The sequence below is a fragment of the Dendrobates tinctorius genome, unplaced genomic scaffold (genome assembly GCF_039654945.1).
Source record: "Dendrobates tinctorius isolate UK_male_01 unplaced genomic scaffold, ASM3965494v1 ptg000084l, whole genome shotgun sequence".
NCBI classification, from domain to species: domain Eukaryota; kingdom Metazoa; phylum Chordata; class Amphibia; order Anura; family Dendrobatidae; genus Dendrobates; species Dendrobates tinctorius.
The window spans coordinates 19,222,520-19,248,650 of NW_027361752.1; the positions used below are offsets into that span (position 1 = coordinate 19,222,520).

General features: G+C 40.8%; 1 protein-coding gene across 10 annotated transcripts in view; it reads right to left on the minus strand.

Annotated features, from left to right (window-relative positions):
• Positions 1 to 26,131, minus strand: part of ROBO2 (roundabout guidance receptor 2) — a 582,091-nt gene that overhangs the window by 191,212 nt on the left and 364,748 nt on the right. For all 10 annotated transcript variants that reach the window (XM_073584464.1, XM_073584461.1, XM_073584462.1 and 7 more), the window contains exons 3-4: positions 3,802 to 3,959; positions 3,066 to 3,186 (exon numbers count right to left, since the gene is read on the minus strand). In XM_073584464.1, coding sequence (XP_073440565.1) covers positions 3,066 to 3,186; positions 3,802 to 3,959 — 279 coding nt within the window. The remainder of the gene's footprint in view (positions 1 to 3,065; positions 3,187 to 3,801; positions 3,960 to 26,131) is intronic.

Here is a 26,131-nt window from a genome sequence, read left to right on the forward strand (position 1 = left end):
GAATGTTTAAAGTGGAGTACCACAAGGCTCTGTCCTGGCCCCAGTGGTGTTCAACATTTTTAGAAATGATCTAGATAAGGGAGCTAAGGTTAAGCTAATCAAATTTGCAGATGTTGCAAAGCTAGGAGGGATAGCTAACCCTAGGGAAGACAGAGAAAGGATTCAGAAGGATCTAGACAAGCTTGAACAATGTTGAAATACTTGGCACATATATACAGTAGGTGTGTTCAAGAACTTATTTATTGAGTGAAGAAATTCCAGAAAAAATGAGACGTTTCGGTCAATGCATGACCTTCAACAGTCATCTGACACTGCAGACTCTCACACAGCGCACTTCCACACAGATCTCCTCTATCCAGATGACTGATGAAGGTCGGATATTGACTGAAACGTCTCATTTTTTCAATAATTTCTTCACTCAATAAATAAGTACTTGAACACACCTATACGAGTGCCAATTATTTTTATATCACAGCTGATGGATTTGGTTATCCTACTTGTGCACCATCAGAATTCCAGAAATGCCGTGTTTTCCTAATTACTTTAAGCTTGAACAATGAGCAGCGACTAATAGAATGGTAATTGACAGGGAGAAATTCAAAATTCTACATCTGGGTAAGAAAAACGAAAATTGCATCTACAGAATGTGAGGAATAGAACTAAATAACAGCACGTGTGAAGAAGACTTGGGTATACTAATAGATCACAGACTGAACATGAGTCAACAGTGTGATGCAGCAGGAAAAAAGGCAAACACAGTTCTAGGATGTATTAAGAGAAGAAAAGAGTCTACATCATGTGAAGTAATTATCCCCCTCTAGTCCTTCTTGGTCAGGCCGCATCTAGAATAATGTGTCCAGTTCTGAGCTCCACATTTTAAAAAGGATATTGAAAAACTGTAGCAAGTTCAGAGCTACCAGGATGACAAGCAGACTGCAAAGTATGTCCTATGAGGAAAGGTTAAAGCAGGGGTGGGGAATCTTTTTCTGCCAAGGGCCATTTGAATATTTATACCATCCTTCGGGGGCCGTACAAACTCCGCCCACAAAGTACATACTGACTCAGGCACTGGTGTCAGGACATAATCTTTCATTGTATGATCTTCAGTGCTCAGTAGTGAACACTGTCTGTGTGTGCTAACAGAGCAAGAAGAAATTAATGAGCTGGTTGCAATCAAAATGCAGCTCCCTGCCCAACAATGAGATCCCTGAGAATCTGCTCAGGAGCATGATAAAAGGTCATCGAGGGCCGTAAATGGCCCTGGGGCCTGAGGTTCCTCACTCCTGGGTTAAAGGATTCGGGAATGTTTAGCTTGCAAAAAAAAGGCTAAGAGGAGACTTAATAGCGGTCTACAAATATCTGAAGGGATGTCACAGTGTAGAGGGATCATCCTTATTCTCATTTGCACATGGAAACATGAGAAGCAATGGAATGAAACTGAAAGGGAGAAGACACAGATTAGATATTTGAAAAAACTTTTTGACAGTGAGGGTGATCAATGAGTGGAACAGGCTGCCACAAAAGATGGTGAGTTCTCCTTCAATGGAAGTCTTCAAAAAGAGGCTGGACAGTCATCTGAGATGGTTTAGTGAATCCTGTATTGAGCAGGGGGTTGGACACTATGGCTCTGGAGGTCCCTCCCAACTCTAACATTCTATGATTCCATGTATTGAGGATATTGCTATCACTCGTGAAAACAGCAGTCAATGATCAAATAAAGCTACAAACAAATAGTTTAGCTAAGTATCAAGACCTGAAAACAAAATGCCCTACTGTCATGATCTGAAGTTGATCTGACAGTTTTAAATTGCACAGGGTGAACTTTTTTTACTTTGGCAAGTGCCAAAGTGACTTGACTGTCCCCGGTGGTGGTTAGCGGTATCGCACATTAGTGCCAAAGTGACTTGACTGTCCCCGGTGGTGGTGAGTGGTATTGCACTTTAGGTTTAATGTGCTCGTAATTAGGAATCAGGTGTGGGCCTCTATAAATGAGTCTCAGGGTGTGCAATCACGGCTGGTGATATTCATTCATTCATTGATTCTGAGTTGGTGAGAGCCTGGTGGAAGGATGGAGCTGAGGAGGAGTCCTGCGCAGCTTAGCCAGGGGGGACGTGTGTCAGCTATGGTGTCTGGACGAAGGGCTGGCATGGCGTGGTGGGGTCGCAGTGATGGTGTCGGCAGGAAGTGTCTGCATGGACTGGTGGAGTGGCGACTATGGAGAGTGGCACTCACCATGTGGGACTTGGCTGCTGAGCTGGACTCAAGCATGCTTGACTTCGTGGCAGAAGCTGAACTCATCTTTGGGACTCTGTTACTAAGCAGCAGCAACTGGTGGTGGACTCTGCTCCAAGGCTGCACTATGGTGAAGAATCCTGTTATAGTGATGGATCCGGGTGGAGGAGAAGACGCATGCAGGTGGAGGGCTCTGTTGCAGGAGCATAAGCACAGAGCATTAAGCTAAGTGGTGTCCCCCTGTATTGTCTCTTTCCCTCATGTGTGTTATTAGTGCAGTGGTGGGATTAGTTTCCGCACCGACCTACTCCCTAGTGAGGGTTTAGGGTCAGGGCGAGCAAGGGTTTAAGGTTCGCGTGCGGCGACAGGTGCGGAGCCTGTATAGGGAACGTAAGGAGTGCAGGGACACTGGCTCAGGGGAGCTCAGGAGGTCTCCACTTCCCTATTCCCTATCGCAGGGCCCACCATTGTTAATGTTTCCCAGGTTCCCCCTTATTTAAATTCGACGTACTGGAGGCGGGGTTTCCAGAATGTATTTATAACGTGTAATACCTAAATTCGCCAGGTGGAGGCGCTGTATCCAGGGTCACGTGTGTTATGGGTTCGCCTTGCGGTAACATCTGCGTCCAGACACACGTTGACCGTGACACCTACCTTGTGACATAGTCAAACTTCTATTACAGTAATTACGGATTTCCTTTCCAACATGTTAAGACATTGTGTAAGATAGGAATGTAGTCAACATTTAATTGCTGTAATGTACACACAGTATCATTCCAATATATAGCAAAAACCAAGCGAAAATAGTAAAATAAGTGAAAAATTCATCTTACCAAATACTGTCAGTTCAGCTGGATCACTGTCTCTTTCTCCAACCATATTGGTCCCAACACAAGTGTACATGCCGGCGTCACCCTTTCTTGTATTAGAGATCATCAGCTTCCCACCTCGAATCTTTAATATGAAAAGAAATAAGATGTCAAAATCTGAATTTAGGGTCCACTAAAAAAAGAACATTTTTAAAATGTCTTGAAGTAACTTTGACACAGAATTACTTTTGTTTAAAGAGATTTTTAAGCGAATGGTTCTGCACTTCCGATGTCTTAATTGCAAAGCACCAACATAATCTAAAGGAGCTACCCACACAATATGCAAGGGTTATCAACAGTAATTTCAATTCCCCCCCCCAAAAAAAAAAAAAAAAAAAAGATAAAAAAAATCTTCATTTTAGGCCTTGATCAGTTAGTTACAGGATAAAGTATCTACAAAGAGTGTCTCCCATGTTCTGGAGGAGCCAGCCTTTACATGCATTACTATGCACCATTGATTTTAATAGACTTCATGCAATTCCAAATTTGAACTGTGGTGGTGCTGCAGAAAAATCAAACACTTGCTGCCAGTTTTTCCTGCAGATTATAGGTGATCGGTAGCAAAACATTCTATTATCAGTTTATTCTTACAGTATCTTAGTAAAAGGAGATTTCTTTAAGATGGTAAACTTTTGAAATTACTACATCCACACTTTATACATAGCATTAACAAAAATCTTATAATTTCAGGTCATCTTACACTAACTCTGTCATCTTTGTCATCGATTCGAACTTTGTCTTTCTTCCAGTAGATAGTTGGCTCTGGATGTCCTCTGGGTGGCTGACACTCCAAAATGGCAGGTTCTCCAGCTGCCACCACCACATCTGTAGGGTTGAGCCGGAAGTCATCTCGAAGCACTGTGGAGGAAACATAAGGGATATTAAATCCACATTACATATACAAGTTTAACTTTCAATATAATTACATTTTTAAGTGCGCTACAGATGTCATGGGCTGTTTTTATAACAGACATGCGGAAAACTCCTTAGCGATACTACAGACCTGGCATTCTGTAAGAATCTGTAAACACCCGCTATTTGGCTTGTTCCAATTTTCCAGGCTTATGCTAGACATGGCCAAGAATGCCAAAAGCAAGACATAAATCAGCACTTCATTTGAAAATAAATTAGGTAGCATATGCTAGCATCTTATGTAAATGACTTCCTTTAAAAAAGGGATTAGGGCCCTCAAGTTGGCTGTAGCTCTCCAAGATGACATCCACTTCACTGCTAGTATTCCAAATGAGTACTACGCCGCAAAGTAATTGGCTAACAACCCAGTGGAAACAAAGGGACAATGATTATGAAAAATAAGACAAGTTCTAAATGATTTTAAGCAACTGAAGTTTTCAGACACAATTTAAGAAAAAAACACCAAAATCGGAAATTCATTTAAGTCAAAAATTATTTCAAGCGGGCAGTAAGACTTTGTAGAAAGTAGCTAACTTTTGGTGGTAAAGCTTTACAAAGCCTTTTTATGAAGTCATTGGCTGACTACCATCGTTTCCAAAACAAAAAAAACAAACCATAGCCGTCTGTGGAGCTTTCATATTCATTTAAGCCTTTTCCACTCAAACAAATTTGTGGAAGAAAAATCCCCGAGATGTCAAAAGTCTTCTATGCCAGTACCCTCCATGAGCCCGAGTCATAACCTCCCTCATACATCTGGTCTCTTGTGTGATGCCAAGAACACAGCTGAATCTGGTCACCTTTTGTCTAAGGACGACACAGTTTCCCTCTTTAGCAGTTGGATTTTTATGTAAAGTCTGATGTTGTTACATTATATGAAACATTCATTGAGTTGAATAATTAATCAACAGGTAGAAAACATCATAAAGCGAGATAGGACGACAAATGTTGGAACGTCAAGTCTTCGACCATGACATCATATAAAGTCATCAAAGGTGGTTAAGAAAAATTATTGTAAAATTGTAGAATAGTCTCCGGGTTGGTTGAATAGCTGCACATTTCATTTGTGTCAGAAGCAAGAAGTGTTTAAATAAATGGTCCCGAGCACCTGTCACCGAAAACGAATCATTGCTTCCAGCAAGGCAACTGTTTACTAACACCTGCCAAACTAGGCCGAAGTCCAGGTCTTGGCCACGCCATGTCATTTAGCAGGAGATCTGACACAGCAAATTAATGTACTGATTTTTTCTTTTTTCCCCCACGTCGTCCTAAATGGTTTTAAGGAATTTTATATTATCAGACAATATTTTGGATAACAATTGGAAATCAAACCATTACATTTATTCTCTCCAACGACAACCGCTATCACAAAAATATATCTCTATAGGATTTACATTTACATGATGATTACAAATAACCATCTGTCTGTTTCTAGTTTTTCAATCTGGTCCATGTCCCATGAGCCTCTCGTTTATGGTCAAAACAGCAAAGCTGGAAGGAAGAAAAAAAACGTTGGCCTGTCAAGAGGAGAAGAATAATTGCCTACGCATCCCAAAAGAACCTAGCATTTTTTTTCTTCCCTAAACACAAAGAATTACTTGGGTTTGTAAAACCTGGAATATTTTTAGATGTTGGAAGGTAAACAAAGCTGTGACTGTCTAACTGAGAGGGAGTGTTACAGGTTTTCCAGATGGTTGAAAAAAAAAAGCATTGACGGTCACCTGTCGCAATTTCACATTGAGGAAGCCACTGTAGAAAATGTATTTCCCTTTTACTAGTATCAGTTATCTTCTAATGAGATGACCCATGACTACACTGTTAGCGCTCGGTCACTTAAAGAGAACCAATCATTGGGTGGAATCACATTTAATTTATGTTCCTTGTTCACTGCCGTATTAAGCCTGAAATAATGGTCACAATGTGACCACTAAGTAACCTAGCAAGTAACGGTCAAGTTAACCTAAGCTTCCCTTCCAAACACCACTCCCGCAGTGTTTTTTTGTTGCCGCACTGCAGTGGTGCTACTAATTTAAATTCCCATCTCATACTTACCATCTTCTGTCTCCTTCTGTTATCAGCGCTGCTCCGGTCAGTAACCAGGAGTTTGTAACCTTCCGGATCGCTTGAGTGTTTGCTAGCGATCCGGAAGTCACAACTCAATGCAACTCTATGAGAGTCAGAACAAGGCTCTTATTGACTTAAATTGAGCTCTACCTCCGACCTATAGTCAGTAAGAAATGATAGTCAGAAGATGGCGGAGCAGGACTGGAGCGGCGCTGGAAAGAGCTGAAGATGGCGGCTGGTAATTATAATGCTAGGGACTGGGAACGCTCACTAGAAAATAGAAGAGGAAAATTTCATTGGATGGATGTGCCGAAATTTTCCTCTTCTATTTTCTAATTTGCTGTGTTGTACCAGTACCAGTAGGATCCAGCACACACCAGCTTGATAATCTCAGTTGTGTATCCAACAAGCAAGTGAAGTGAGCTCTTTTCTTCTTCACTATGAAATTTTCATTACTGGCATTACTCCAGCACTAAAACTTAAAAGAAAATGCTGTAAATTGGTGCTTTAAAGACTTTTTACATTCTACGTACCAATTGTCATGTGATCTCTACAAGCAGTACTGAATGGTTTTTGGCCTCTCTTTCTGTCTCTTTCTTCTCCCCGAAGTCGCGAACTGTAAAACGGATTTCCAGGAGAAATCCATGTTCTGAGTTCAGCACCAGTTCAGGTTCGCTCATCACTAGTGTCCACCCTTTCAAAACTTAATTAAAAACTCTTAGTTCTCATAAGCTTAAATTTAATACATTATTGCACCATGCTAGTGAAACTCCCAACAGGCTGGAATTCACATCCAATTCACATGCCTTACTGCATGACTATATAAAAACACATATAGCATAAATCACCGACATCATTTCACAATATCCTTTTTTTGTGAGCTTATACTACTCATTTGGGGATATGCTGAACCATGTGGAAATGGTACATAGTAATTAGTGATGAGCGAACTTGCTTGGATAAGTTGTTATCTGAGCATGAGTGTCTTCAGCGTTCTTGAAAAACATGTTCGAGTCCCCGCGGCTACATGTCTCGCGGCTCTTTGACAACTGCAACACATGCAGGGATTGCCTGTTTGTTGGGCTGTCGAGCACCTGCAAGACTTGCTGCCGCTGGGGCTCAAACGTATTATTCCATCATGCCGAAGAAACTCTATTAACACCTGAGTATGCTCGGATAACATCTTATCTGAGCTCGTTCGATTTTCACTAATAGTAATGTATGTACGATATTTGACAAGAAATTCTAAAACTCATTTGAGTCAACATCAAGACGTTAGTTGGATATTGACCCCGTGTTAGGGTTGGAAAGGTGGCATGATGTCCATGTATCATTGTACCATTGTACATGCACCATTTATATCTAGCCACAGAAGTAACTATAAACTCCAAGACCCTTATGCAGAAATTGTACCAATCTTCTTAGCTTACCAAGTGCCAATTTTAAGATAGGGCCTTTAGGGACTCTCAGGCGAAAGTGCCTCGATGCACCTGCTACTGTACCCTCTGCTACCCCATAGCTAAACCCCCTTGTGAACCACTTTATGAATAACCGTTTTCCTCTGAAAGTAATCAGCTATAATTCTACATATTCCTTTTACTACATGTAGATATAAAAGAAATAATATCTGAAATCTATTTTTTTGCCTCCTTTTATTGTCACAAGTGTTGCTTACTTCTCGCTGTTTGAACGTGGTTAATTTATTCCAGCTAATATTTTAGTAAGATACTATTTCAAGACCTTGTCAAAACAGCACCATGGAATAATTATGCCATGGAAGTCATTAGTGAAGGCATTGGTAATCATAACATCAGTTTAAAATTGCTCATTTTCATTTTATTCCTATTGTACAAAATGGTATAGGAAAAAAAAAAACTACGGAGGCTAATTATATAAGGATTACATGCAATGCATGCCGAGAATGTAAATGCTTGGGTTGAAAACAGCAGAAATGATAACTTTGTCATGATCCACATTCATACGCAGAACAATGGGGTTTACACAAAGGGTCATTTGCACAATGTAAATTACCGTATGCATACGTATAATTGTATGAATGAATATGGGATCTACAAGACCGTTACATTACGGGTCAATTAAGTTCATAGAGAAGCCATCATCATCTAGCATAACGACCCTGGTAGACATATCCTCCAACTGTACTCTAGTATGGGCAATTTCCAGCCTTAATACTATATATAAAGTCATTTCCATACCATAATAAAATAAAATAGAAAAGGTAAAGAATGCAAAAAAAAGAAAAAAAAAAAAAAGCTTGTCTCGTTCCAAGATATAAATAGAAATTTAATCCTGGTGATGTCTGCACGCGTGATCGGAAAACGCTTGCATTGCAAATTTGGTCTCATTATATGGTGTGAAATTTATCATTATTATAGAGGGAGAAGTAGAAACCTTATGCAGGGGCTTTTTTTTGACAGATTTAGGACACATAACATTTTTCACACAAAGGGCATTTATTAATTTTAAAGCAGCCGCAGCTTGTATTCTGGGACATGAACGCTACGGAGCATTTCTGTGTATGTTTTGAGCTCGTAGAGTTCCCCTTTCTTGTTTTAATCGTTGTATCACGCCTAGGAATTGTTGAACGCGGGGGGATCGTTCACGCGACACCACGGGCTCTACTTTTTATGAACAATAAAGCCAGGTAGAACCTTTGATATAGCGTTTGCCGAGTCACGAAACGCAGCCGTCTCGATATGTTACTGAAAAATACATTAAACATGAAGTCATACCAATAAACAAGGAGAGGAAATAGGAGTCTTAGATTCTGGTAAGCAAAACCTATAGTTAAAGGCCAACCTTTACACAAGTTATCCACCGCACATATCTTCTTATCGGATGTCATCTTCCAGTAGCGGCAGCTGTGCTGTTTATTCTCCCAGCACATTGTTTATCTGGATGGGTCTGACACCCTGGGGACAATGACACAGGGGTAAAGGGGAAGAGCAATGTGTCTTCTTCTGCCTTAACCATTGACGGGATACACTGTGCACACTATAATCCTTATGTATGTATCATTGCCCATGGAAAGGACAGAAATAATCAAAGCAACCCAAACAGATGTGGTCGCTGAGATCACACACACTTTTTGACAATTGCTAAGAAGTTAATTAAACTATTAATATGTTTTTGTACTGTCCAAAAAGTGGAAAAAGAATGGACAAAAAAAAAAACACCATACAGACTCCAAGCAAATGTAATACAATGTTAATGTGGAAGCAAAGACCTGCTGTCTATTAGGAAATTAAAGGGAATCTATCAACAGGTTTTTGCTATGTAATCTTAGGCTGGCATGAGGTAAGGGATGAGGCACTGATTTCAGGAATGTGTTGTTTTCATACAATATAGGCTTTATCAACCAGGAGATTATCACTGCACAGGTGTAAAATTGTCTGACCACTCCCACTCCTCTGATAAGCAGCTTACTGTCAATGGACAATGTGGGTGGGGTTAGCTTTCTGAGCTCTGCTTCAGGCTACATCTACTACTCTGATTGTATCACAACTGCTTCACCCAGTAAATTAAGTGATACATCGCTGGAATCAGGGTCTCTTTTCCTATATAATGCTGCTGTCAGATGAGGTAGCAAAAACTTGCTGATAGAGTCCCTTAAAGCATGGCTCATGATTACTGAGCTGTAGTATGACACTCTGGAAGATCACCTGGTTGACTTTTTTATAGCTACTTAATATGAAAGTTACAATTTTTTTTTCAACAAGCTCCTAAATGTTGTCATATGCATCAAATTTTCCCATTTCATTAAATCAGAGTATCATTAAGAAATGCCATCACTGCAATGTCTGTGAGAAGATAACCTCTAGGACCCTCCCTGATCCTTGGACTGAACAGTCCACAGAGCTAATTAATCATTACGGGCACCTTGCTGTTTTTTACTGCACACAGACACACACCCGCCAAGCCTCCAGTCTTACTCACTTTTATGAAGCATTGCTGTTCGTTCCCTGCACATTAAGTTACTGGGGGTATATGGGGATACACCTTTAACACTGTCATTGAGTCACAGTGAAAAGTTAAAGAAAGCTCACTAGTGTGACATGCTTCCAAACACTCCTGGTTCTAATGAGAATGGCCAGAATTTGGGAGGCTGTTCCAAGTCAATGATGGCAAATCCCATTTTCAACTGTAGAAACATGTGAAAATAAAGGTGGAGCAGTGATCTGTCAGCTCTCCACACCACCAATCACATCAGCTTACCACAGATTGGATAATGTCACTATATCGTGCCCAGTCACACACCTCAGAGACGAGATCTACTCTATGTATCATAGGTAATGGGCTATATAAGTATTTTGTTCTTTTTAAGTGGAGCTACAGAATCCTGGAGGAAAGGGGGGATGTGGGGCATCATAGTGTGTGTGGGGTATTGAGAGAATTGTAATGTATTGAGAGACACTGTAGGACACTAATAAGAGTATCATATTGTATGAAGGTAATTTTGTGGGGGCATCATATTGGGTGGAAATGGCTCTGTGTGTGCATGATGTGTGTCAGGGTCACTTTGGGGATATAATTTTGTGATTGGGGAAACCTTTGGGTATTATACTGTGAGGGGTTATCATACTGTGTGTGCAATATAATGGGATATAACACTACGGGATTTCACAATAGGGACTACTACTGTGTGGGTCCATAAATAGGACTAGGTAGAGTTAGTTGTATGTGCCACAGTACATGCGCCCCTCTTTTATATCTTTCAAAGTTGTATAGAGGCCTCCAAATTGTAGTTTTCAAACTGTTTAAAAAAAAACAACTACTTTTTAAAAAGTTTTGACTTAAAACCATTCTTATAGGAAATGTGCATAGAAAATATCAGGCTCCGCCATGTCATCCAAAGCTCGCTCTTTCAATGGCAGCAAATCCTGGATGAATAATTTACGCATGGACATTATAATACCTAAAGTCATTACCTGAAAATATCAAGAAATATTCTTTCCTACTAAATCTAAAGATAAATGTAAAAAGTCAGAATAAAAAAGATTTCATAACTTTTATTTCAGTTTTCCAGAAGTTTGTGTGCATTAATGTGGTGGATTTTGTCATTGAGACAGCATTGCGTGCAAAGAAACCCTTGAAATTTTAAGCTCCAATTCTACTCAGTGCATGTCTGCACATTTATTGCTTTTATTGGATAATGACTGGATCTTCCTTTACCAACAGTATTACTAAAGGCCCACAAACACATTAAACTAACATCGGCTGACACCAAGGGCTTACCAGAGAGTCTAATGTTGTACAGGGGCCTCAAGACTATAACCCAAGAGATGATTCCAGGAGGGATAAGGATCCAGCCTGTTCAACTTTGGTCTACCAATATCATGTTATTGATGAGATAAACGGCCAGCAGACCATGACTCTCTCATAGAGAACAAAGGAGTGTTTGGTAGAAGAGCGCTCCAATTTGTGGAGGAGATGGGAGAGAGAGCTGCTGGCTGAACAATCAAACAAACTAGTGTTAGGTTGATAGCTATCTACCGTAATTACTATGGGGCCCCTAAATGTGGCTGTCAGGTTTAGTAAAAAAAATAAAAAAATACATGCATACACATTAACTTACTTTTCTCAGTTCAGATTTGTTTTTTATTCATTTCATTGTGCATTCAGTGCATATATGGGTGTGACCGCCCTCTTTCTGAGCTGGGAAAGCCATCCAGTCTGGCCTAAGCTGTTACTAGTGGTTCAGCCGCTCGACCCTTATTCACATTCACGCCACTTGGCAAGTGAAAAGGTTTTAAATACTAGAGTAGGACTGTCCCACAAGGGTTGCCGTGACGTGGCGGGATGGCTTGTACATTATTTTGATCAAAATTATGTTTACTAAATACCCTTATTACTGTTATTATTACCTTTATGCATTATTTGCAGTATATTTTTTACTTTTAGTTCAGGATATTTGTGTTTTTTGCTTTTTGTCAGGTTTAGTAGTAGAGGGTTTCCCAAGTCACCTCATTAGTTATTTTAATTCACTTTAAAATCTTGCATTGGGAAATACTGAATAAATAGGAATAAGAATTGCCCATTCAAGATTCTTATCTCATTGCAGAATTTTACCAAAATGATTCTTTTACTCAGGAGGACCCAACTTGTCCATTCATTACACAGGCATTTAAAGAGATTGCCCAAGCTTTTACATTGATGACCTATTCTTATGATAGGTCACCAATGTCTGAGCAGCCACATTGGTCTTCTGATAGTGGCCACCAACGGGTACTACACATCTGCCTCCTATTGATTTGAATAGGAGGTGGATGTGAAGAACCAAGCCTCGACCACTACCAGGAGACTGAGCAGTAAGGCAAGCAGATCGACTCCAATAACTTCTGATTGGAAGGGGGTGCTGGGTTTCAGACAACAGCCGATAAGACCTAAGGTAGGTCATCAATGCAAAAGTAGTGGACAACCCCTTTGATGTAATGCTCTATTTTTCCTGCGGAGGCACTGCAGAAAAACTGAAAACTTTTTAAGTGGTGGCTTCATAAATCACAGTTGATCAATGAAGGTCCCAGATCAGCTTATAATTGGAGGACCCTTCCAACAAAAAAGAATTGTCGACAAAAGACAATTATGAAAGCCCTTTATTATTAGCAGTATAAAACCAAGACACAAGGCAAGATTCTTATTCTAAGTTATTAAAAATTGGATTAAGGTGCTGCAATGTTATGCACAAATTTCATTGAAGCTTTCAGTAATATAGACCGTATGTTGTTCCATCTAAATGATTTCTTTTTTAACATCTCAATTGAATCCAAACTTCTTCTATCTTGTTCAAGTCTGAATGTTAGTAAAGTCTCTTCTCCTCCATCCCCCATTCAGTAATGAAATCTGAAAGCTGCAGTTAACATTCAGCAATCTCATTACCCATTTACTATAAATCTTCCAAAGCATCACTGTGTTTTGACAGCTAACCACAAGAAGAGGAAGCAATAAGCATATCCAAGCAGATTTTATGAATGCAAATTTCCTAAGGACGAAATGTAAATGATTCTGAGACCCTTAAATACATCCTGTATCGCAGCAGCTGGAAAGTGATATGTTCAAAATCCGGTCAGGTGCTGAAGGCGACCCGTTCAATTTCCAATCACAATTACTGTGCGTGTGTTCAATATGGCAATGTTTGTGTACGCCATTGACATGAAAGCTTTATTTAACATCAGCCGCTCCCAGGCCTGTCGAATTAGTAGAAATAACCCTTTACTGGTGAATACCATGGGGAATATTTTACTCCCAAGATAGTTACAGGTACAATTATCTGTGTACGGCAACCTCGGGGGAAATCAAAACCAGTGCCGAATCATACAGGTCCCATTAGTAAACAAGAATAAGAGATGTAATTAGTTGGTTCTTCCTATCGGACATTCAGAGATGGATCCCTGTGGGATACTAATAGGTACAATGATGTTTTAACCAGGGTTTTAGGGTTCAAGTAATCTTTACAGAACATAAAAGAACCCAAATAAGCATACCAATGTAATTCAGAACATAGCTACCATTAATACTAGTGACAGACTCGTCATGATCTCACCTGCTTCTTTTTTTTTTAAGAGAAAAAGGAAACTTTTTGTCTACTATTGATTGATAAGAAATACTATTCATCTACAAGTGCTACACGCTAAATTAGAATATCATTAAAAAGTAAATTTATTTCAGTTCTTCAATACAAAAAGTGAAACTCATATATTTTATGGAGACATTACTGAGTGATCTATTTCAAGTGTTTATTTCTGTTAATGTTGATGATTGTGGCTTACAGCCAATGAAAACCCAAAAGTCATTATCTCAGTAAATTAGAATAAGTTATAACACCAGCTTGAAAGATGATTTTAAAATCCAAAATGTTGGCCTACTGAGATGTATGTTCAGTAAATGCACTCAATACTTGGTCGGGCTCCTTTTGCATCAATTACTGCATCAATGCCGAATGGCATGGAGGTGATCAGCCTGTGGCACTGCAGAGGTGTTATGGAAGCCCAGGCTGCTTTGATAGCAGCCTTCAGCTCATCTGCATTGTTGGGTCTGCTGCCTCTCATCTTCCTCTTGACAATACCCCATAGATTCTCTATGGGGTTAAGGTCAGACGAGTTTGCTGGTCAATCAAACACAGTGATACTGTTGTTTTTACACCTGGTCTTGGTACTTTTGGCAGTGTGGACAGGTGCCATGTCCTGCTGGAGAATGAAATTTCCATCTCCAAAAAGCTAGTCGGCAGAGGGAAGCATGAAGTGCTCTAAAAATTTCTTGGTAGACGGCTGCGTTGACTTCGGTCTTGATAAAACACAGTGGACCTACACCAGCAGATGACATGGCTCCCGAAACATCACTGATTGTGGAAACTTCACACTAGACCTCAAGCAGCTTGGATTGTGGCCTCTACACTCTTCCTCCAGACTCTGGGAGCTTCATTTCCAAATGAAATGCAAATTTTACTTTCATCTGAACACAACTCCTTGGACCACTAAGCAACAGTCCAGTTATTTTTCTCCTTTGCCCAGGTAAGACGCTTCTGGCGTTGTCTATTGGTCCTGAGTGGCTTGACACAAGGAATGCGACACTTGTAGCCCATGTCCTGGATACGTCTGTGTGTGGTGGCTCTTGAAGCAATGTCTCCTGCAGCAGTCCACTCCTTGTGAATCTCCCCAAAATTTTTGAATGTTTTTTTCTTAACAATCCTTTCAAGGATGCGGTTATCCCGGTTGCTTGTGCACCTTTTTCTACCACACTTTTTCCTTCCACTTAACTCTCCATTAATATGCTTGGATACAGCAATCTGTGAACAGCCAGCATCTTTAGAAATGACCTTTTGTGGCTTACCCTCCTTGTGGAGTGTGAATGACTGCCTTCTGGACATCTGTCAAGTCAGCAGTCTTCCCCATGATTGTGGAGCCTACTGAAACAGACTAAGGGGCCTTTTTAGAGACTCTTAGGAAGCCATAATCATCAACATTAACAGAAATAAACACTTGAAATAGATCACTCTTTTTGTAATATATGAGTTTCACTTTTTGTATTGAAGAACTGAAATAAATTATTTTTTTAATGACGTTCTAATTTTGTGAGAATCACTTGTACATCAAGCTGGACAACTGAGCACAATTTGATTATTTTAGGCTTCACATATTTTATATTCTTCCTCATGATTGTCATAATTGTAAAATCTCATTGATGTAGAATAGAAGAATAGTACTATATAGGTGACTATACATACACTGTATATATATATATATATATATATATATATATATATATATATATACACTGCTCAAAAGATAAAGGGAGCACTTATAAAACAAAATGTAACTCCAAGTCAGTCAAACTTATGTGAAATCAGCGCTGATTGTGATTCAATTTCTCCTGCTGTTGTGCAAATGGAATAAAGAACAGTTAGAAATGATAGGAAGGTCACTAACAACCATATGTCTGCTCAGCAAGAGTGTCCAGGGTTTCCTTTAATCTTTTGAGCAGTATATATATGTCAGGTAGGTCAGGGTTAAATCCCAGCTCTACAGGTACTGGAGCACCTGGCTGACTGCATAAGACCAGACTAGCTGTTCATCTCAGTCAGCTGGGGGAAGTTGAGCAGGGTGGTTTGTATTGGAGCTGGAGAGAAACAAGCAATTAGCTCTCTGAGAAGTGTCTGCACTAGGGTGACCGGATCTCATATGGGGGGGGGAAAAATGTCAGAATCTTGTTCGTCTGGACCCCACAAAACGATTCCCCTTTCCAGATATTGAGAGAGCCAAAATTTGAGCTCGATCAAACGACGTTAACCCGTGCCGCTCGTCGCTCAAAGTTTGAAAAAATCCAAATTGAGGTATTTTAAGATTTAGGTATTTTGCATAGTCTGTTAGACTATAAAGAATGTGACAACAACATTGCAGAAATAGCCCTGACCAAATTTTCGAACCATTTGTGGTATTTGAATGCAGAGTTGGTGGGATTATCGTTTTTTGATCCCACCATTACAGACAATGAAAAGTTGTTAATGGCTAATAAATTGCTCAGTAGCACAGATGAACCATCAGAGCTCGCTAACCTACATGAGTTGATAATTTTACATAGTTATCTAATCTATTCTAGAGCTTTTGTTAAAGTAGTTTTTGAAACGTCAGAATATAATGCTCGGCATTAGCTTACAACTTGCAGGACATATTGCTTTTGTTCTTCATCTTTTGTCAGAAGGTCGTTAAAGTCGGTTACTTCCTACCTCTTTTAATTTTTCTTTCCTAACTTTTGGATTTACAACCCTAGCGTGCTCTGATGGTTCATCTGTGCACTAGTGCTGATTGGACTACTCAGCACTTATTTGCATACAGTGTAAGTCAAGTTTAAAGAGATTTCAACCACAAATTATTTATGTGTGCATGTAGCTCTTTCAAAGACAAGTCCAGTGATACCTTCACAATGCCCGGTTCACTCCTCCGTTACTGAGAAAACTGTTTAAACTGATATGTAAATGAGGATGAAGAGCTATTGCAGGTCTGAAGGCTCTGGTCACTCCAGCTCTATTCTCTGCCCAGTACCGTCTCCTCTTCCTGCTTGTCTTACAGCCTCTTTACTATGTGGCTTCAGGAAAAGGAGTAGTCAGTAAAGCAGGAGGAGGCAGCACTGGGCGGGTAATAGAGCTGAGGTGACAGAGGCTTCATATCTACAATACCTCTTCAGTGTAACTTGCATATCAATTCAATTGATGTTGTTTACATAAAGGTATTCCTTTTTTGGGAGTGGGCGGCGTGAAATCCTGTTGACAGAGTCCTTTGATTGCTCCATTTTATAGATATACAAGCCAGCAAGGCTTGTATTGAAAGGTCGTTTGGAACTGAAAGAAGAGATTTAGATTGTGATGTGCCCAGTTTATATTGTGAAAACCTTGTGACAGAGTTCCTTAAAATACCTATTTCACACATAATTGCATCTAGATATAAGAATAAGACACCACATGCTTTTCCTTTAGACTCCAAGCTTTAGTCTACTGCCTCTGGCAAACACAACTCTGTCTCATTACACAAGTTTTCCTCTATTGCATCTGACAAACAAAGCTCTACACCATTAGACAATAATAATAATCTTTATTTATATAGCGCCAACATATTCCGCAGCGCTTTACAATTTAATAGTTTAAAACACAACAGTCAAAATAACAACTTTAGCAGTAATACAATGATTAAAGCAAAATAAGACGGCCCTGCTAGTGAGAGCTTACAATCTACAATGAGGTGGGGGAGAGACAGAGTACAGGTGTGTATATACAATGATGTATTTACAATGATGGTCCAGCCATCTTGAGGGAGTGAGGGATAGATGGGGATAGTGAATGGGCTACATATGCCACTTACACATAACAAGACTTATAAGACTTTCCCCGGTGTCTCTGACAAACAGAGAGCTACAGCATTGGAAAATACATTCTCTAGTGCCTCTGCCAAACACAGCTCACCATTAGACAAGACTTTCTCTACTGCCTCTAACAAACAGAGCTCTACACCATTGGAAAAGACTTTCTCTATTGCCTCTGACAAACACAGCTCTACACCATTGGAAAATACTTTCTCTACTGCCTCTAACAAACAGAGCTCTACACCATTGGAAAAGACTTTCTCTACTGCCTCTGACAAACACAGCTCTACATCATTGGAAAAGACTTTCTCTACTGCCTCTGACAAACACAGCTCTACATCATTGGAAAAGACTTTCTCTACTCCCTCTGACAAACACAGCTCTCACCATTAGACAAGACTTTCTCTACTGCCTCTAACAAACAGAGCTCTACACCATTGGGAAAGACTTTTTCTATTGCCTCTGACAAACACAGATCTAAGCCATTGGAAAATACTTTCTCTACTGCCTCTGACAAACACAGCTCTACACCATTAGACAAGAATTTCTGTATTGCCTCTGACAAACATAGCTCTACACCATTGGAAAAGACTTTCTCTACTCCCTCTGACAAACACAGCTCTCACCATTAGACAAGACTTTCTCTACTGCCTCTAACAAACAGAGCTCTACACCATTGGGAAAGACTTTTTCTATTGCCTCTGACAAAGACAGATCTAAGCCATTGGAAAATACTTTCTCTACTGCCTCTGACAAACACAGCTCTACACCATTAGACAAGAATTTCTGTATTGCCTCTGACAAACATAGCTCTACACCATTGGAAAAGACTTTCTCTACTCCCTCTGACAAACACAGCTCTCACCATTAGACAAGACTTTCTCTACTGCCTCTAACAAACAGAGCTCTACACCATTGGGAAAGACTTTTTCTATTGCCTCTGACAAACACAGATCTAAGCCATTGGAAAATACTTTCTCTACTGCCTCTGACAAACATAGCTCTACACCATTAGACAAGCATTTCTGTATTGCCTCTGACAAACACAGCTCTACACCATTAGACAAGATTTTCTCTACTGGCTCTGCAAAACAAAACCAAATCTGGAAAATCCTTTTTCTATACCTGACGATTGTAGTACAGCTCATTGAAGCATGGTCCACATTCATGCTCTGGAGACAATACATCCAGTATATGGAGTAACTAACATCCCCAATCTAATCAATGAACAATGTGATACAAAGAAAGTGTCTACACACAAACAGGACATGTGGAATATTTACAAATATATTTCATGTGTAATTTATACAGTATGCACATTATTGACCACCAGTGATTGGGCCAATTCCTGGGCACACTGTATGGTTACTGATAGTTTTCAATTTGGCAGCGTTCACACATTGCAGGCAAATTTCATTCACTTGTTTTGTTTATTTTTTAAAACGCAACATTATTGGCTGCAATTTCAGAAAATTGAAGCAAAAAATGGAACTCAATGGCAACGTGTGAAGGCAGCATTCAGATAGCTTTTTATTATTCTATATATTATTAATCAAAGTGGTGACTAATTTGCATAGGGCAACAAAATACATTGACCAGTTCTTATCAGCCAGTCTGTGTCCACCGGAGAAGGGACACACAGCAATCCTGTTAGCTGCACAGCTGATTTATTGTATTCCATTTAGCCAGTATACCATGGCTGGAAATGTGAAGTATCACTCGGTGAGTTTGGAAAATAGCCACTTATATGCAATTCAGCACTTGAAACAACACAATTTACAGGCGGCTCTGTTGAATTTACTTATAAATAACCTTCCCCGGGAGGTAGACCTCAGCGCTCACACACACGGCGGCAAGGCCTCAGTGAGGAAATAAGAAACTGGCTTTTATCCTAATAGCTTCTGGCCAAGTGCTTTGTGTTCTTTTATATATTTGAAATACAATATAATAGGAGATTAGCACAAATACTTATGTACAGCCAAACTGACCGGTATAAGTAATGTCACTGTATTGGAAACATTCTAAACTGAATGACCCTGTTCACAATTATCGGATTTGACACCGATTTTGACGCAAATTTCAAGCCACGATTTGCATCAAATCCCTCCACATTCCAATATCCCGTGCATCAGAACAGTGCTCACATGCCGGGGAAAATAAGTGCTTGGTTTTTCATTATGCGCACGTCTGCCTATCTGTATTTCGATCTATTAGTGACGAGTGAATCTTCAAAAATTTGAATTCACCAAATTTGCCAATAATGGCAGGGAGAGTTTGATTTAAAGCAAATTAATTTGATGCAAACTGAAAACTCTAGAGTCTCCTAGGACTTTTTTCCAAACCATCTTTCTCTCTTTAACACAAAAAAACAGCCTTAAAAAGGTCAAAATGGCCTCAACATATTTGCCGGTAAGAAACAGTCTGCTTAATTGCACACAGCACTTAGTCTAAGGCCAATAAGGCCACATTCACACGTTGAGTATTTGGTCAGTATCTTACATCAGTAAATTCCGCGCTGGCACTGGTAATGATGAGCAGAGATCCCAATCTGCGCATGTGCCGCCACCATTTTCCCGAAGACTGCCAGAATGTCAATCTGCGCATAGGCCGTATCTGTGCATATGCCGTTACCGGCGCCATGTTGTTGAAACCCATGGAGAGATCAATCTGCACAAGCGCTGCCTGTGGCTAGGTTGGTGCTGGCGTGGAATTTGAAGAAGATAGACAGTAGGGGGCGAAGGCAGAGACTAAGACCCTAGCCACAAGCTGGCACCGATGCACTTAGACCAAAATTTCTAATGATGATTTTATAAAAACCAGGCTACAAATTTCTTCACTGAAAGTATGTAACAAATCAGTATACCAGCGCCATTGTCAGCGGGGTCACAGAATGGCATATCTCCCAACTTTAAATGACAGGGAGAGGGACATGTACAGTATTGTCATTTTCCACCTACTGACCTTCATTAGTGTTCTCACCCACAAACTGTACAGAAAAGGTTGTATTAAAAAGATACACCCCTATTTTAAAACAGAGATTTGCATGTGGGCTGCTTTGATTTGTGTGTGCATGGGCTGATTTCCAGTCCCAGGCCGGCCCTCCTTAGAGTATATTAGTATACAGTGACTTTAATCTTCCCCCCATTGATTATATCTGTACTATCCTCTTCTCCTCAAACACTCATCTCCTTTACTTAAGTTGAACAAAAAATATTCACAGGAATTTGGTTCATAGGCCATGACAGGTGACCACGGCTGCCAGACCAAAGCCCCATAAACCTGCTCCTATCTGCTGAGATCCCCAGTGATCCTGGTAGAAGGTCATTGTTTCAGTGTGCTGCATGCATGGCATCATGCCCAGGGCGATCATCAGAGGAGGTTCATGTCTGGCAGCCACGAACTACTAATATTAACACTGAACCAGGATCCTGCTAATCATTTTGTTTAACTCTATTCTTCACCACTGTGCTGTCACACACCATCTGTAATGTTTGTTCAGTGTTATAGCATGTGCTCTCCCTGTCTCGATGGCTATGAGCGGAGACGTCCTCTCACTATCCAGATTCACTACAAAATGTCTGATTATTTTCCTGTTTCTGATCTTATACAGGCAATGCTTGTGCCTCCTAACTGGCTGTGCTATGCCATGCGATGTAATAGCTGCAAGGCAATATGGGAAGTGATCGGGCTCGAGGTCATCGATCCTTCTCTGGATGCAACGTGCAACAAAGTGAATCACATATTGTTCAAAATTCACTTGTTTCAGTGAATTATTAAAAATGTAACACAAATTCAATTTTATTAAAATTGATTTGCTCATCTCTATCGACTGTCTATCCATCTATATAATATCTAACTTTTTTTCTACTTTAATATGGTGTGCTGCCTCAATCTTTTTTGATTTTTTTTCAATCTAATATCTATCTATCTATCTATCTATCTATCTATCTATCTATCTATCTATCTATCGCATCTGTCTATCTATTTATCTCATGTTTCTTAGTAGTCCGTGTACTTCAGCCATAACTTGCAGCATTAAGACCGAATAATGTTTCATTCTTGGTGAGCCTCAGCCCATACACCGTCCGTTGGTCCTCTCTGTAGAGATCTGGCAGCCATCTATCACAGTTGGTCTTATTAATAACAGCTCTGAGCACAGGTTCCGCAAATAACATTGTATAATTTATTACTGCAGCGAGTAATTAATCTTACTGGGTTTTATTTCAAATGAAATCTGGGACTACTCGACATGAATGATGCAACGACACCTCAAGATGAAACCATAAGAAAATAAAACCAGTGACTGCATAGAAGAGTTGTAAAAGAAGAAGACTTATGACATGTAAGACAATACTGCAGTGTCCTAGGACTTCACCAATATTCCGAGACACCACTCTTTAGTTCATATTTGTTTTGTCCTCAGATTTAACTTCTGCAGCCAGAGGTTGTGCTGGAGAACTCGTCAGGATTCTCTTGATAACGGATCTCTTAATGGTCCCACCAACTCTGATATCATGAATAGAGATGAGTGAACCTGGCTCCGCCCTTCCGTAGGTCTGCACATCCCTGATCATGAATTCTTCAATAAGGCTCAACTCTATAATAAAACCGCTCATGAGTCTGATTGTAAACAGCCTCTGCCCACTTAGCCTGAATCACTGCTGCACTTTGTACTGAGCAGCGTGAGATCTCAGCCAGGAGGAGGGCCATTGAGGAGGAGAAGGGCCACTGAGGAGCTTTCAATCAGTTTGGGCGGGTAGATATTGAGCTAAACTTTCATAAAGGATTATACAGTCATTCTGACGTACTATGAAAGCAAGCAACACATCTTTATCAGGTCTAAGGGTGCTTTCATATTGCGATCTGTGTCTCCGGTTGGGCATATGTCTTACCTCCCCTCCCGCAGAACGGGATTCGGACTTATGCGTCGACGTGGCCAACAGACTGTAAAGGTGATGGCAGAGAGAATGTGAGCTCTGCCGTGCACTTTTTTCTGGAGTGTCCGGGAAAAAAGTGCACGGCAGCTGTAGGTTTACACTCCTGAAAATGATGCACGTTCGCTCTGCGTACATACGTCAGGATGGAGACACAGATTGCAATGTGAAAGCACCCTTAGACCTGATAAAGATGATGTGCTTACTTTCATAATACATGTCAAAATGATGGATTTCGAATATATGCCCCGATGGGGCCGCCAAACGCAATGTGACAGCACCCTAAGGGATCTATATAGTAATGCATACAGTTTGTACTGTGATATTTGCTGTATTAATGAAATCTTTCTAAAGTGATATTTTATTATGATAAGATAACTTCTCTATAGAATAATAAAATATTGGTAAAGTGTAACATAATGCTCCCTGGAAAATCTGCTCTCTAAAGGGCCCGTTACACATAGCGATATTGCTAGCAATATCGCTATAACGTCACTGGTTTTGTGACGCAGCAGCGATATTGCTAGTGATATCACTATGTGTGATACTTACCTCCGACCGGCTCCCCCGCTGGTTATCGCTCATCGCGCGAGAACGGCCTGGGCCGTTTCTCGTCGGCCGCTTCCTGCTGGGCTTCCTGCTGTGGCGACGAGCGACGCGTGGACGCGGGTGGGAGGACGTCTTCATCGCCTCGTCTGACAGGTAAGTAGCGACCGCCGACCGCTGCTATGTCGCTGGTGAGATCTGCCTGTGTGGCAGGTCACTAGCGACCACTTAGCGATGTACCAGCGATCCTGACCGGGTCGTATCGTTGTCGGGATCGCTGGTGCATCGCTAAGTGTAACGGTACCCTTAGCCCTAAGTCATCACAATACTTTACACTCTTATAACTTGATCACCCGAAGCCTCCATGCAATGCTACTAGCACAATTCTGCCATGAGATTAACAAAATGCATTTAATGCTTCCAACCCTAAGGGTTTTAGTTACTAAAATACTAACTGTAATGATTTAGAAACTGTGAGATTCACTTTGTACAAATCTACACAATTCCTTTTGTGTACAGCAGTCAGTAGCAAATTACTCCTAAATAAACCTACCAGTTATTAACTCCATAGATAAAGATAAAAGTGTATATGTCATCAGAAAATGACCTACTATTTCCTTTTTAGGTAACATTTACTATAAGTTTTAAAAATATTTGCATTTTTTTTCATATTATAATCCGTATTAAAGAAAGAATAGAAATTTGTCAATTTTCCTATTGGCTGCTGGGGCTATTTTAGACTCCTATTTCCTGGTTATTCAAGAAATACACATGGACAGTAGACTTACTCAGCACCTATCTTTTGTATTGAAGCATCTAATGCTTGTGTAAAGGTCATTATTAAGGGTGGGGGAAATGAGACATTGCCAATTGTGATTGGTGGATCCAGGGATGGACATAACATTGGTACTACCTGTGCTACCACACGGAGAACAAAGAGGTAAGGGGGCCCAATTCTAACTCCGAAGCAACAAGCAGCTTCCATTACAAACTGGTACTGTACATTGTAATAAACTGTGGTAGTAAACATGGGGATAAAGGATGTAACTATGAAAAAGATGCACAAACCTCACCCTGTTCCTGTGCAAACTATAGTATCCAGTAACGCATACCCTTGTGGTTTCACCTTGACCTGGATAAAGCCTGAAGATAAGACTAGATGAGACAACTCTGACCTGGCTCCCTAAAAGGCCGTTGAGTGTATCACGTACCTTCTAAGGAACAAAGTGAGAGTACAGCGTAAAAAATAAACCCCAGCATTAAAGTTATCGGACTGGTCTAAATACTCAGAAGTAGGACTAGTACTCCAAGCTTGATCCACTAAAGACTATCATCAACTGAAAAGACCATCAGGGGGGAACTTTAAATAGAAGCACCTGCATTGCGATAGGGCAGGCTAGACAAAAAATTAAAAATACCTCATATCCGAAAAGAATGGACAAAGGCAAAAGGTAGTCAGCACCCAGACAGCGACAGAAGCTGTTGTGGCTCAGTGGACAGAGACACTGACAGAAGAGTACAGGAATGCCAGATCAAAGACATGGCAAACGATTGTAATGCAAAGGAATATAGAATGTCCATATATGTTTCTTGCAAAAGAATCCTCTTTCTGTGTCCACCCCTGAGTGGATACTGTGTTATCAGATATAAGGCAGCAAGGTAGCTCAGTGACTAGCACTGGGGTATGGGGGTTCTAATCCAACCAAGGACATTATCTGTGTGCATTTCCGCAAGGTTCTCCAGTTTCCTCCCATACTCTAAAGACCTACTGATTGTGAATGTAGACTGTGAGCTCCCATGGGGACAATGATGATGAGGTCTTTAAAGTGCTGTGGAATATGATGGAGACATACAAGTAAGCATAACAAATAATAAGGAGTATTCCTGCCTGTTATGATAATGAGACTGCTGAAAATTCTTCCTGAAAGAACAAGAAGTATTAAAATATCTCTGTAACGTCTGCTGGAGTGGACCCTCTGGGCCGTGACACCAACCTGCCCTGGGTGAGCTGATCTAGTGAGGACCACCCCCTATACAGGGAGAGTCAGGGGCATACTCTCCCTGTCTGCTGATACTGCTGGTGTCAGGAGGCCGGCTCGAAGGAGGCTAGAGTGGTAGGCACGCGAGAAACCTAAGTTAGCAGGGTGAGTACGGAGAAGCACACTGGGTTCTGGAGAGAGCACGTGGAGTACAGGTGCGTGCAGAGTACGTACAGGAGAGTGTGGTGCATGCTCTAGAAAGCACGCCGGGTACAGGAGAGCGCAGGACGCACACTGGAAAGCGGAAGTTCAGAGTGCGTACTGGGTAGCGTGCTGGATACAGGGAAGTGCAGAGTGCGCACTGGGAAGGAAGCTGGGTACAGAGAAGCGCAGTGCGCGCACTGGGAAGCACACTGAGTTCAGAGAATCACAGAGAGTACACTGGGAAGCAAGCTGGATACAGGAAGACACAGAGCGCACACAGGGAAGCATGGTGGATACAGGGAAGTGCAGAGGGCGCACTGGGAAGCACGCTGGGTACATGGAAAGCAGAGTGCACCAAGATGCACACAGGGACCTGAAAACACAGGAGCACCTGTGCTGAAACCAAGACTGGTCCAGCACAGATGCAAAGGCAATAATCAGGCACTTCCTAAAACAGGAAGCAGACTGATATACCTGTTGCAACTGCCCAGAGGAGGGTACTTCTGGGTCAGGCTGCATAAGAAGCAGAGAAGGCGCGCGGCCGCAGCCTAAGCAGCCGGGTGCGCGCGCCCGACGGATGGTACCCCAATGCGCCTGCCAGGCTGGGAGCGAAGGAGAGACCCCCGGAGGAGCCCGACCCACGGCACGCTGAGGAGCGAGGTGAGTATGCCGGGGCTGGACAGATGGCGGTGTAACAATCTAAAATGTGAATATTACAAGAATTCTATATATTTTAAATATAGATCATGATGAAAAAACCCAATAATTAACAAAAAACACTTAATATTAAACCTCACTAATATTGTAGGTCATTTTCAGATGATACATTCCTTGTAAGGAATAAAGTTAGTGCAGATGGATCTCAACAGATTCATTAGATGCAACATAGTAAAAAGGAAAAAAAACCACTTTAAACATAAAGAATTATACAAAATAAAAAAGAAATATAAAGCTTTTGAGAAAAGTGACAAAGTTTTCTCTGTAATTTGACAACCTGAAAATTAAATTATCGCACTTACACCCA